At 38.1% G+C, this 13,179-nt stretch overlaps 2 protein-coding genes across 3 annotated transcripts; one reads left to right on the forward strand and one right to left on the reverse strand.

The window, feature by feature from the left end:
* The first annotated feature begins 64 nt into the window (after positions 1-64).
* LOC141900419 (hillarin-like) lies at positions 65-6,954 on the forward strand. The gene is made up of 8 exons (XM_074787310.1): positions 65-1,360; positions 3,181-3,405; positions 3,603-3,818; positions 3,910-4,158; positions 4,249-4,331; positions 4,417-4,557; positions 4,641-4,796; positions 4,943-6,954. Exons 1-8 carry the CDS (start codon positions 791-793, stop codon positions 6,399-6,401), a joined length of 3,099 nt encoding a protein of 1,032 aa, XP_074643411.1. The 5' UTR covers positions 65-790; the 3' UTR covers positions 6,402-6,954.
* Positions 6,955-7,341: 387 nt separating this feature from the next.
* LOC141898612 (histamine H2 receptor-like) lies at positions 7,342-12,164 on the reverse strand. Of its 2 annotated transcripts, none has more exons than XM_074784610.1 (2): positions 12,002-12,164; positions 7,342-9,793 (listed from the first exon to the last, which is right to left on the reverse strand). In XM_074784610.1, exon 2 carries the CDS (start codon positions 9,575-9,577, stop codon positions 8,033-8,035), a length of 1,545 nt encoding a protein of 514 aa, XP_074640711.1. In that variant the 5' UTR covers positions 9,578-9,793; positions 12,002-12,164; the 3' UTR covers positions 7,342-8,032. The 2 variants fall into 2 exon arrangements, with proteins under 2 accessions (XP_074640711.1, XP_074640709.1); XM_074784608.1 differs by lacking the exon at positions 12,002-12,164 and adding an exon at positions 11,101-11,211.
* Between the last annotated feature and the right edge of the window lie 1,015 nt (positions 12,165-13,179).

Genomic DNA, 13,179 nt, shown 5'->3' on the forward strand with positions numbered 1-13,179 from the left:
CTTTATGGCAGAATAGAATGGCACGTAATCGATATATATTTCATTTAAAATTGATGCCTGCATCGTTAATTACGTGAACGCCAGCTATACGTACGCAGCCAAGTCCGATACTGCAAAACTGCAGTGCCGCTACAAACATCCAGGGACTTTATCAACGTCGGTGAGATAAACAAAACGCGCGCGAAGGGCCCACCGACTGTGGGCGAAAGTCCTGTAAAACTGAACACAGCGTGCAATGCTGTTGTGAACAGCACAGTATGAATATCGTGGGAATATACAATTAATTCTACGCGCCATATATTTACACACATGATTCGAGTCGTTATTAAGAGTGCATTTTATGTTGTGTCAGTGAATATTTTGAATGGTTCTTAATGATCACAGTCGTCGGTTGTTCTACCCGGAATGTGCTATCACGGAATAGTGAAAATAGTGTCGGTCATTGGGAGCCTAACGAGACGTAGGTTTCACTACTGAAGAATTGTGCCGACGCAGAATCGAAAACCGCACGTAGACATTTCTACATACCCGAATAGATTATTAAGGATTACATATTTCAAAATTTTGGGATTGATCGGCATGGACGTACTGGTATAGAGTTGTTTTTGTTATTGAGGGGTTTTGTACATTATTATGAGGACCAGTTTTTACCTGGCCTATATATAACAACAATCATAAGAAACGTGACGATCATAGTATAACACAGGACTACCTTTTTGTAACTGAATACGTATATATTTGCCGTGTATGTGCATATATATGCTCGAAGGTGGGTGTTTTCAATATTAATATGGCGACAACTACTGACGGTGACTACGTGCCATTTCGGCCGAAGATATCGCTATTTTTTGATCAGGATGCCGAAAAATGCAGAAGATGCGAACAATCAGTGTATCACGTCGAAAAGATCGGACCGTTGAACGGAGGGGCGATCTTTCATCGAAGCTGCTTTAGATGTTCACAATGCGGACAACATCTTACAATCAAGACCTACCATACCAGTCCGATCTCAGCCGATACGGAAGTATACTGTTACATTCACGTACCGAAACAGAAGCCGACCAGCATCACGTATGAAGCGGTCGGCATTAAGAATGCGATGGAATCGCAGGAAAAGAGTCGCAAGACCGTCGCGACGCCCGGAAAAGGTGCACAGATCAACATGGATGCCATGCAGATAAAAAGAGCAGTAACGGTACCAAAAGTAGCCGATATCGGTCGTCAGAAACCAATGCATATGAAGCACAATTTGGGCGCCGATGCTCTAAATATTACTGGTCCAATGGCAGCACAAGCTTATCTGAGAGAAAACCGTCGTGCTCGATATATGAAAAATGAATACTACCCTGATTTTATTGCGGTAAGAGGCTTGGATATGGAATCTATGAATAATTCCTGCATCTTAAAAAACGCGTGTCAGGCCTGTAATAACGTGCACTTTCGAAGGCGACGTGTAATTCACATACCCCATTGATTTGACGTTATATCAATTGGTTCGATAACAAAACTGTCAACGTCTAACATGACGTTACTTGAAAACTTGATCTTTTGACATTTTGATAATGTGATTAACTATGATTATCGTTTTATACGGTTATGAAAAGTCATTTTATTAATATGTGGCTACTGGGCACAAGTCAAAGTTGACAGTTATTACTAGGTATATCACTTATTCATAGGTTTTCTATATTCATTATCATTGATCCACTTTTTCGAATGCAAACGCGATTTGACCGGAAAATTAAATTCGTCGAGTATATACATGTTTTCTTTTCTTATTGTTTATTTATTTTCATACTAGCGCGGTGGATTATTTCGAAATTCAATGACTGATTTGCGTTGTACAAATCTCAACTTGTTTGTAAATTACGAAGCTATTATACCCAAACAAAGAGTCATAACCTTTATTCTACGGGACTTTTACAATTCAGCTATTAAATGTGTAATGTTTCCAATTTCGAGTATATCTAATAATCAAATCAAACTAAATTGAAATAGAGTCACAATTAATTCTAAATATTCAAATATTCAAATTCTATGTATATCCGTCGATGTTCAGTCTTAGCTTTTGATATGATCATTGGTTATAACTTTTCGTAAGCTAGATTTTGGTATCTAAATAAATCTTCAAAATATGGCAATGGGTATTTTCATAGTGCGTATAATATTATATATCACACTCATTGTATGGTGCTCGTTATGTTGGAAACAACGGGCAGCTGTTATGATTATATCCCACCTGTTACATAGACGTACGTTGCTTGAGTCAAATCGGGTGTCGTTTCATCCGCAATGACTAAGTGACAGATTATTCCAGACGGGAATCATGTCAAATGTCAGAATGTGCGTGGAATACAGCCTAGAAGCGTATAACCACTTGGTGGAACACTTTTTCCTTGGTGAGACGATATATAGAGTACCCACACTAGTATAACGAAAGATGAAATTTTTTTTAAATAGATAGATTTTTGTCAATTTCATGCAGGAATGTACACTTCTAGGTTATATAGAAAATCCAACACTTACATAACGAAAGATGAAGTCAGAAAAGTTTCTTATAACCTAATAGTCATCATCTGGAACATAGTATTCCTGAAGATGACTATTAGGTTATAGTCGCAACGTCGAATAATGAAATAACAAAAACCCTATTCATTTGATGCGTATAAGAACATTCTACATAACCTAACGCATAGTGTTTTTGTGACTTCAAAACAGATATTCTACTTATGTTTATATAAATCACACATTATATAGGCTTTCGTGTTATATTTCCGTGACACTTCAAATATATACGTTGATATTAAAACGGAAAAATACTTTTACCTAATATAAATGTCAAAAAAGAAGTGCATTGCGTTGAACAACTATCAATAGCTATTTACTCGATGACTTAAATCTTTTTTGACATCATTTACCAAAAATGTAGATTAAACTTGTTTTAGAAACAAGTGCATGAGAGAGAAATGGTTTGAATATGTGCATCGCTGAATGAAATCTTATGTGAATAAGGTTTTGACAAATCATCAAACCCGTTTGAAATACGCGCGACTATGTTCTGTTAACGAATTAAATAGGAAGTATTTATCTGTAATAACAAATGAACGAATATAGATCGGTAATTACTATGGAATTATGCATTGCAATTTACCCATATATCGTACATTGTACAATTTGTAGAAGAAAAAAGATGCAATCTTACAAGCGCAAAAAGAACTGGAACAAATTCAGAGAAAAGAGGAGGATCTGCTGTACAAAGAATTTCAACAAGAGCGAAGCGACGAACAATCACAACTAAAGAAAGAGCTAGACGAAGAGTGGGAATTGAAATTAAGAGATCTCACTGACAAATTCGATAAAGAAATGTCAAAGAAAAAGAAGAAATTAAACGAAAAAGACAAAAAGGTTTGAGTTTAGTAATTAAGTGATTTTGAAAATGGGTGATATGCACTGAGATTCATATAGTTTCTTAGATTTTGAATCTCTTGACTAAATAAAATGGTATCTATTGTTTTGAGGCATTTTGAAAAATGCATAAATTAAATATTTGCATCCGCATAATTTGTTGCGATAAACCGTCGTTTTTAATTCCTATTTTGCAGTATATGACGATGCAATTTCAAAAGGAAAAAGAATCATTAGAGAAAACCATGACAGTGAAGCAGAAGAACAAGAAGAAGTACATGACGTTGAAGATCCTCGACAAAGAACAAGCGCAGACGTCGACGCTCGTTCAGAGACACAGTAAACAGATGTTGGAACTGTTAGCTCAGAAGAAGGAGGAGTTAGAAAGAGAACTGGAGATTGAACTTGCCGGAGTACGTCGCGACAAAGATAATCTGTAGAAATTATATGATTTCAATTATAGTTTTGATAGAATCGATGCTAAAAACGTTGTTGATATTTCAGCAAGAAGACAGTTTGCCTTATGAGGAAAATAAAGCGGGCGAGACGCACGAAATAAATACAGAAACAAAAAACAAATTGTTACATTCAAATGGCGAGTTTGTCGATCCATTCATGCCGATGGCTCTCGATAATCTCGACCTACCCGTTACTCCAGGCACACCGCCTCCAAGGCCACCATCGTGCAGCAAGAAAGATATCTACGCCGACCCGAATGAGGTCTTCAGTGAGCTTGATGAGCATGTTTTTAATGTAAATATCTGCAGTTACAGAGAAAGCCTGATCCAAGACTCTGTTCCGGTAGATTCATCATCGTTGAATAACAAACTATTCTGATTTCAGATTGCCGAAAATGAACAACAAACCTTCACAGACCTTGTCCACCAACTGACTGAAATATGTGTGAGTGACCTTGAAAAAGTTCGGTATGTGCTTGTTACTAATTATTATCTAGCTATCTCGAAATGCGGTATCGAATGTAACAGAATATGTATATTGAAAATATTTTAGAGCAATATTCCGATGGATAACCGTTAAAGATTTGAATATGATGGACATCGAAGAAATTACTGGTGATACACCTCTAGGCTTATTACGAGGAATCAAATTTGGCACGGAGACCTACCACGTCCTATTCATGCGGTTGTGCAGGTTAATATATTTACAACAAAAATCATATAAATTTCCATTCACTTTTTAAAATTTTAGACCATGTTACTCATAATTTCCTTCAGTTACGTTGGACTTCACTGTGTCGAGATAAAAGGCCATTCTAAAAGCGTTGGATACGAACCTGGTATGAGGATAAAAGAGAATACTTTCTTGAATACGTGGAATGCAGTTTTTGTAGATGGCGATTGGAGACTGATTCAATGTAACTGGGGAGCTAGGTAAGATAACAGATCTTGGATGGTCATGGAGTAAACTGATGTCTCCTTGGCAAGAAAATAGTATATAATACCTCACAACACTAACATGATAAGTTTGAGGAAGAAACCTATGATAAGAAACCTAGTATTTTCTAACCATTTTTCAGGCATCTGGTGCTCAACAAAGATGGTAACCAACAAGAAGAACGCAGACGCAAGGGAGGCGATAAAATCCGATATCAATACGACGAACATTATTTCCTGACGGATCCTTGCGATTTCATACTCGAATTCTGGCCGTTCGAATCTCAATGGCAGCTACTCGATTCACCTATTACTTTGGAACAATTCGAATCACTGCCGTTTGTACGGTCCATCTTCTTCCATTATAAAATGCAGCTTGAATCTGGTACGAAGGCTATCATGTACAACGACGAACGCGGAGGTTCACAAATTAAACTACGGATTCCGGAAGAGCTTGTACGCGATGTTGTGTTCCATCACCAGTTGCGATTTGCCGACGAAGCCAGGCGGGATTGGAAGGAGTACAAAGGCACGAAAATGGAACGCTTTGTATTTCAGACGACTGTTAACAACACGATCGTGTTCAGTATACACGTACCAACCCTCGGGGAGTATTTCCTCGAGATATTTGCGAATAGAATCGACGACAGCAACCGAATTGGAAGCGACCCCAGTACGCCCATGCAACCGTTCCGTCTAAAGTGTGCTTGCAAGTTCCGCCTCGTGTCGACAAAAATGACGGGCAAAATGCACCCCTTGCCGAATTGTGCAACTGGAGAATGGGGTCCGTGGAAAGCGTTGCGTCATTTCGATATCAATCCGATAACACACGACACTGGAGTTATTAATGAAGATAATACCATTGAGATTAAATTAGGTGTTCCTCGTCCTTTACAGTTTTTAGCCAAGGTTCACGCAAATGGTGTCAACGATCACCTGCTTGACGAATTTGTTGAACTTATGGCCAGCAACGACATCCTGACAATTCGATTGTCACCGCCTCAGCCTGGTCAATACGGCCTTGATATCTTTGCGAGGCCCGAAGGTACTCCTGGTGAAAATGTAACATTAGCGCATGCTTGTAAATTTCTCATAAACTGCAGCAAAGTTGACGATCCAAAGCCATTGCCTAAAATGGAAGCGTCGCCTCCTTCCAAGATGACAAAGGAAAAGTGGGGTCCAATATCAAATTTTAGCGGATATGGTTTGCGTACAGTATCACATTCGGAACCAAAAATTAAGTATTTCAGAAAGGACCCGCTTATAATTGAAATAGGTTTCTCAAAACCAATTCAATTCGCCTATCATTTATTGCTGGAGCCGGACGAAGATCACCGCGAGCACATAACACTACAGAAGGACGACAAGGCTAAGATAGCTCGCTTCACGATCACTTTAACGAAATCCGGAAATTATCTGTTCGCTATTTACGCTAAAGACACGCAAACTAACGACAAAATGATGGTCAACGTCTATAACTACATGATTCAAAGCATACCCGAAGATGCACTGGATGGCGTCATCGAACCTCGCCGAAATCGACGCCGATCATCGTCGAACATCCTCGGAATTTTCCGGAAAGACAAGAACAAAGACAAATGATAATATCACAGCTACAGGAACTGGAGTTTTGTGTGATTTGGATTGTAAGTATCGATGCGCAACGTCCAATACATCCCAATATTCCCAATAACCTTCACTTAATATTCATACGAATGTACTATTTAATGAATGTAACTGACGAAACATAAGCAATCATCGTGACACTGCTGCATAACATTATCAATACTTCATGTGAATTGGACAAATGCTGAATTTTTAACTATTCATACGTATTATTAGAGAGTATTCAGGAAACTTTTTTCAACGGTTATTACGTATTGTAATTTTACGGTTTCATTTTTCTTTAATGATAAGAAATTAGCCGTTCGATACATATAGATAGTGAGACATTCTTGCGCATAGTAAAGAAATATGAATGTAGACTTGGTATCTATTAAAAGTGTTCTAGATCCGGACAATTTCATAGAAAACTATACGCATGAATTTTATATTATTCAAGTCCAATTGAGTAAAAGTGAATTGATGTTTTTTTCTATATTATCTCGCTTCTCACTTGTCTATTGATACATGTATATGATTACTAAAAGCACGAGACGAATAAAAGGTTATTTTCTATGTCTGACTTTTTGACATCGTATCATTCGGACTAACCGAATACTTGTGTAATCAGTCAAATCCGCTTAATACGGATCGGCTTAATGCGGTTTTTGGTCAATTCCGGACAACATTTGCAATCCATTCGTTCATAAATATACAAGAAACTCACTTTTAATCGGGATTTCCCGTAAACCGGATGAATTTTGTCGATCCCAAATGATCCGAATTAAGCGGATTCTACTGCATGTGATTTTTTTTTGTTTTCGTGCCTCACGGCGATGTATTCAATGAGGAATCAATTATCTCGTGTTGATTACGACGATACATGTATAGGCCAATGGCGAGACAAATGAATATGAAGATAGGAATCTAAATATCTCGTACTAAATTTATTTTCAATCAGGCATCGTACAACGAAATATTCAACAATTTCAACTATCCATCGATCAGTTATTAGATACTTGCAAATCTCACGAAACTATTACAAAATAACACACGCACAATTACAAAATATATTCATTACCACACACATCTATTAGTTAAAATATAATATCAATTATTGGAATAGTCAGTCACGGTACTACGCTCCAAACTTGGAGTAATCATTACTCCAATTGACTTGGAAATTACATAAAGCACCCATAATTCTTTGTCTCTTTTGTCCAAGGACTCAAACTCTTCATTTAGAGGCCGTGCTTTAATATATCTTCCTGACCAGAGGATTTGGTATGGCTCTTCACTCATAATGATTTATACGGAGATAATAAAATGTAGACATGCTCAGCGCTGTATCGAAATCATGACAATATTGTACACCATCTAAATACTAAAAATAAATATCAATCTTATTATATAAACACTTCCCTTCTCTAACCTCATACCTCATAAACGATCAATTAATCTTTTAAATTGATGGAAAGATTGGTAGAATTAATGTTTATCACAAATTCACAAATACAATACATGTACTATATCACAAATACGGTGGTTTTACGCGTGTCAAATATCAAATACCCGGCATCACGTGCACACATGGAGTATATAATATTGGCAAATCATTTCGTAGAATTGGATCAGCCAAGCTCTCTGGGCATTTCCCCCGGGAGTTCAAACGGAACCTCCGCATAATCTTGTTCATGCGCTACTTGTCCACGTGCATTTCCGTCCAGGCGTCGAACTCGCAATACTTCTGCAACCAGAGGCGATCTGGTATCTACTTGAGAATGCTGATGGCGGCCGACTATTAATCGAGGGTTTGGCAACATCGAATCGAGAGAACGCCTCGGTCGCGAGAAATATCCATCGGGAAACCACCCGGACGGAACTTCCCCGGTAGAAGGAGCGGATGTGGTTGTTACAGGTTGCCTCTGAGCTGAACTTTCATCTGAATGTAAGGAAGAAGCGCTCAATCGTGTAACGGCCGTTCCCGTAGTTGATGAGGATGAACGTCGCCTATTCATATAATAACTGATCATACTTTCACTAGCGCGTCGACCCATGCGAGGACGGCTCTCGATATCGGAGTCGACACTGGCGCGTCGTAGGAATATTTTCGGTATTTCTTCCCTGATCATTGAGTTTCTAAAAAAGTAAACCAATGGATTTATTGCACAGCCGGCTAAAGCCATCCATACGGCGAACGTTTCTAGAGACGTCGGTATGTGATATGGATCATTCATTGACGATTCAATTGTGATCAATGAAAAGTATGGCAACCACGAAATAGTCACTGCTGACATAACAAGTAACGAGGTTTTTGCAGTTTTCCACTCGTCTTTTTGAAATAACAGGCCGAATCGTCCGAAACTCAGCGCACTTCCTCGCCTGGATAACAGAGAGCTGCGGCGTCGCGCAAATCCCGACTCCTGATTTGTTTGGTCCGGTAACATACTGTTTCGTCGGGCGCGCGCACTTGTCTCCTTAGATGCTCGCAGTATTGAACAATAAATCCATATCATTAAAATAAACGGTAAATAAAAACAGCTAACTGAAAAGAAAAAGGCATACGATCGATCTTTTGCGGTGATGGTTTTCCAGTTCACTGTGCACGAGTGTTTTTCCTTTTGATAGGAGAATCTATTCCAACCAAATATCGGCGGCACTGATAGGACTACTGACGTCACCCAGACAGAGGCAAGGGCATAATTCGAACTAGAAGGAGTCACTAGCATGGTATATCGTAATGGAGTTACAACAGCACAATATCTGTCAAAGGAAATCAGAAGCAAGGTTAGAATACAGGCAGCAAGAAGCACGGTGGATAACAGAGCGGTAATTTGGCACCAGGCCTGACCGAAAACCCAAACCTCCATCACCGTCGATATCAACACAAACGGCATTATCAATGTAGCCATTAAAAAGTTCGTCAGGGCCAAATTCAAAATGAAACGATTCGAAATAGTCAGCAGCCAGTGTTGTTTCTTATAAAATACCACAAATACTAGAGTGTTCGCTACCGTACTAGCCACACATATTAATACCATGATAATTGCGCGCACAGTTATTTCCAAATATGACGTTTGCTCTACAGGTGGCGTTGTTGATGGGGTTGTTAGATTTCCAAGCGAAACAGTGGTCGTTGTAATGAGCGAATGCACCGGTTGTGATACGTTCACCATATTTTAGCCCTTTTCCTCTGGCAATTGATACTTCTTGATCTTTACCATCTTCCCTTTGCATTTCCATCAAATAATTGGTGATTATCAACAGTCACGACGCAACTGATGATACCGTCTTCAAACCAATACAGGCTAGTGGCCATCAATCACTGCGATTCCATCTTTGATCCCTTGAGCTTCCCTTTTACCCTCTGGTTGCATTTGATTGACCAAATTCTGAAAATAGAAACATTAGTTTTGAATAAACAAATGTTCTCTCCACCATGCACCGAAATCTATAGACGATCGTATACCTGATTCCCCGGGTATAGCGAATAACATGTATACTCTCTACATGATAATGATACCACTTTTATATAGAAGCAAATGAATAGCCATTTCACCAGAAATGGCGCTAAACTAAGCTAAATATATCACGATCTGACAGAAAAACGACCCGGGGTGAACATTCGGACAGGAGTCATTAGAGTTAATCAATGATATGCTTGACAAGACGTCAAATATCACATCGAACCACCCAGTATAAGTGGATGATAACGATAGGCTACTTTTCAAAGGTTGGTATCTCGTTGACTAAAACCCCCTAGTCTAACTCTTGGCTTTCGTTTTTACATTGTTTTATGTTTATATATCTATATAATATATTTATACATAAACAATGTTAAAACGAAAGCCAAGAATTACAAGTTATATCTAAAGCCGAGGATTCAAATCACATTCAAACCCTAATTTCATAGCATGCGTAAATACATTATATAGAGTAGATGTTTATAAGATTAATAGCCATAGAAGCGATAACACTAAAAACCTCATTTTCTAATGAGTAAACACAGCTTATTAAACAAGAACGTTTTCAGGATCATATCCCCTCATCAGGTGAAATACAAGTGAATCAAATGATTAAACTACAGGTTTATACACTTCAAGTTACAAGTGCTTAATTTTAAGCTAATTAAAAACCAAGTATTCAATTACAAGCTAGTTATTTGAATACATTTAAGATGAAGGATAAGCCGTTTTGGAATAATTGTTGATTTAAAGAGGGTCGTTGCGCTTTAATAAACAGGGCCTCCCTAATCTTACAGTCGAGATCAGATGAGCCTTTGTCTAGAATTTTGAATTTGTTGTCACTGAATTCCTGATCACAAGTGTGACGAATTGCGAGATGTTGTCCAATCGCTGAAGTCTTTGATCTGAGTTCTTTAATCCTGACGGCCAAATGTAGTTTTTCCAATATAGGAAGTGTTTATATCACATAAACAATTAAATTCATAATTATAAGATTAACCTTAGTTCATCACATTTCCAACAACAGATCGCCGTAAAACAATATACATCCGACCATTCCCCTTGATTTGACGTTTTGTGTACAGATTTGTTTTTCGACTTCTATTCCCAACAATTTATAGTCTTTTTGGTAGAAATCTGTACAAATTTTCTGATCCAACTTGAATGTTTCTGATAAGTATTCGTTCAAATAGTATACTAGAAAGTCGCTTTTGATATCAAAGATATGTCCTTACCTATTGGTTGCAGTGAGATAACATCCATAAAGCCTAGATAGCTAATTGTATGCGAATATGCTATGTTTAACTCGGCAACTGACATCGCACTCGATGTGTCGCCTTCAAACCGGCTCTGTAACTGGGTTTGGGAGCACATTGGCAGTATTTTATATCTTACAGTTTAAGATCTCTAACGAGAATATTGCGGCTTGCTTACGCGTAAAATCAAACAAACACTTAGTAGCGTTCAAACGAAAAGCCTGCATACGCAGTGGATGACGCAGAGAACGCTGGAGCTAGTGCTGATGACGTCATACGACAACTAGACAGGGCTTCTCTGTTTTAGCGCAAGAAAAAACGACTCCGCTTTGATTCAACGAAAAGCCTCGCGTTGAACTTACCGGTATCGCGTGTCTTCCGGCAGAGCAAACTTTTTGTTCTAAGAACTTCAGCCGTTTAGAGGGAAATTCCTTAATGATTTACCAGAAATTATGTTTCCACAATCTTCTAATAATGCGCTTTACTGGTAAAAGCTCAGTCTATGCGAATCATGAAAACAGAAATGTAAAAGTGCATACACTCTCTTCCCATTTCCATATACATGTACATTGGGAATACATCTAACCGCGGTAGATGTATGTGCACCATTTGGTATGAACCACATTTCTAAATCACACTTTCACGCCAGGTTAGCTGCCTTTAGTTAGAACAGGCTAGAGTAAGGGCACGCGTAAACTAAATAGCCGAGAAGAAACAAAGCAACTAAAAGGCGACAAGCTGGCATGGGAAACACAAGTAGAGTAGCTTTTCTTGATGTATAGCTGATTGTACAATCTTGGAGGATTACTCCAAGGTACAACGATCTTCGAAAGATACATGAACGGGTATCACGAGCTTTTACGCTATGAAACGTACTTACCCGAAAGTATGCGACTATACACACAATATTCTTCTATCCACTGCCTTAACTACAAGGATTTCTATACTAAACTATGTCAAGCGCTATTAATACCGCCTACTCTTTGTGCCTTCTCAGCTTCACAGTGGCTTTCCCAACGCTAAACGGAAGGTTCTCGCCCGTGCTTGTCCGTACAGCACAATAGTGTACGAAAATACCCAAACATATACCCACAGTTTCGGTGAAGATATTATTATCCGCTCTTATGTTCATTTTCTTTGTTAGTTTCTAATACTAAAACGTCAGTTCATTACTAGTAGTAAACGTCAAGGAACTTAGAGGAGCTATTGGGTTTTGCGATAGATGGAGCATTTGGAGGATGCTAAACGTATCTATGAATTGCCAATGAGTCATTGCACAGAAATCTTATCACATGTATGTCGAGCGAACTAAATGGCAGGTTAGGGTTCTACAACAGACTTGCTGTAATAATATATGACTGGAAGCATTTTTCTAACAAGAAATGTATTTGCCATGATAAACATTAGTACGTGATACTTACAAAATAAACTTACAAACCGCATTTAGAATGCATTATACGCAAGTGTAGCATTAATCATGAATTTCAAGAAAATCACACGAAAACATGTGATATTTGCCATAAATTCTACGATTAAAATGATATACGTAAGAATTGCAATATTTGAATTCATGAATAAGTAACGATTTATTTTTTTCTAGTCTGATTTCGAGAGATCCCATCGTTTCAGCATAGAGACGACCAATATGTAAACGACTGTAAGACATTTATCGCGTTCATTACAGCCCCATCATAGCTTTCCAGTAAAATATGAAATTACTTTAAAATACAATTAGCTATTCGTTACGTCTGATACCAAAGATTCATTCTCAAATTCCCCTTCCAATAATTGATAAATGTAATAATCTTAAAAGTATGTATAACGGTACGGTAGTTATTCCGAACATGCCTTTTGAAATTCAGAATTCGGAGGACTATTATTTTGTTACGTGATAAACGCTCTTAAATTCCAAGCGCAGACTTTACTTCTATTTAAAAACCGTCATTAAAAACAAACATTATGCTGATTCATTTTCTGCCAGTCGAATCAACGGTGCAAAACGAGCGGTGCTCAAGCTTGTAAATTAATGAGGCTGTATTGTTTTCATGCGGGAATTCA

The sequence above is a fragment of the Tubulanus polymorphus genome, chromosome 2 (genome assembly GCF_964204645.1).
Source record: "Tubulanus polymorphus chromosome 2, tnTubPoly1.2, whole genome shotgun sequence".
In the NCBI taxonomy this organism is placed as follows: domain Eukaryota; kingdom Metazoa; phylum Nemertea; class Palaeonemertea; order Tubulaniformes; family Tubulanidae; genus Tubulanus; species Tubulanus polymorphus.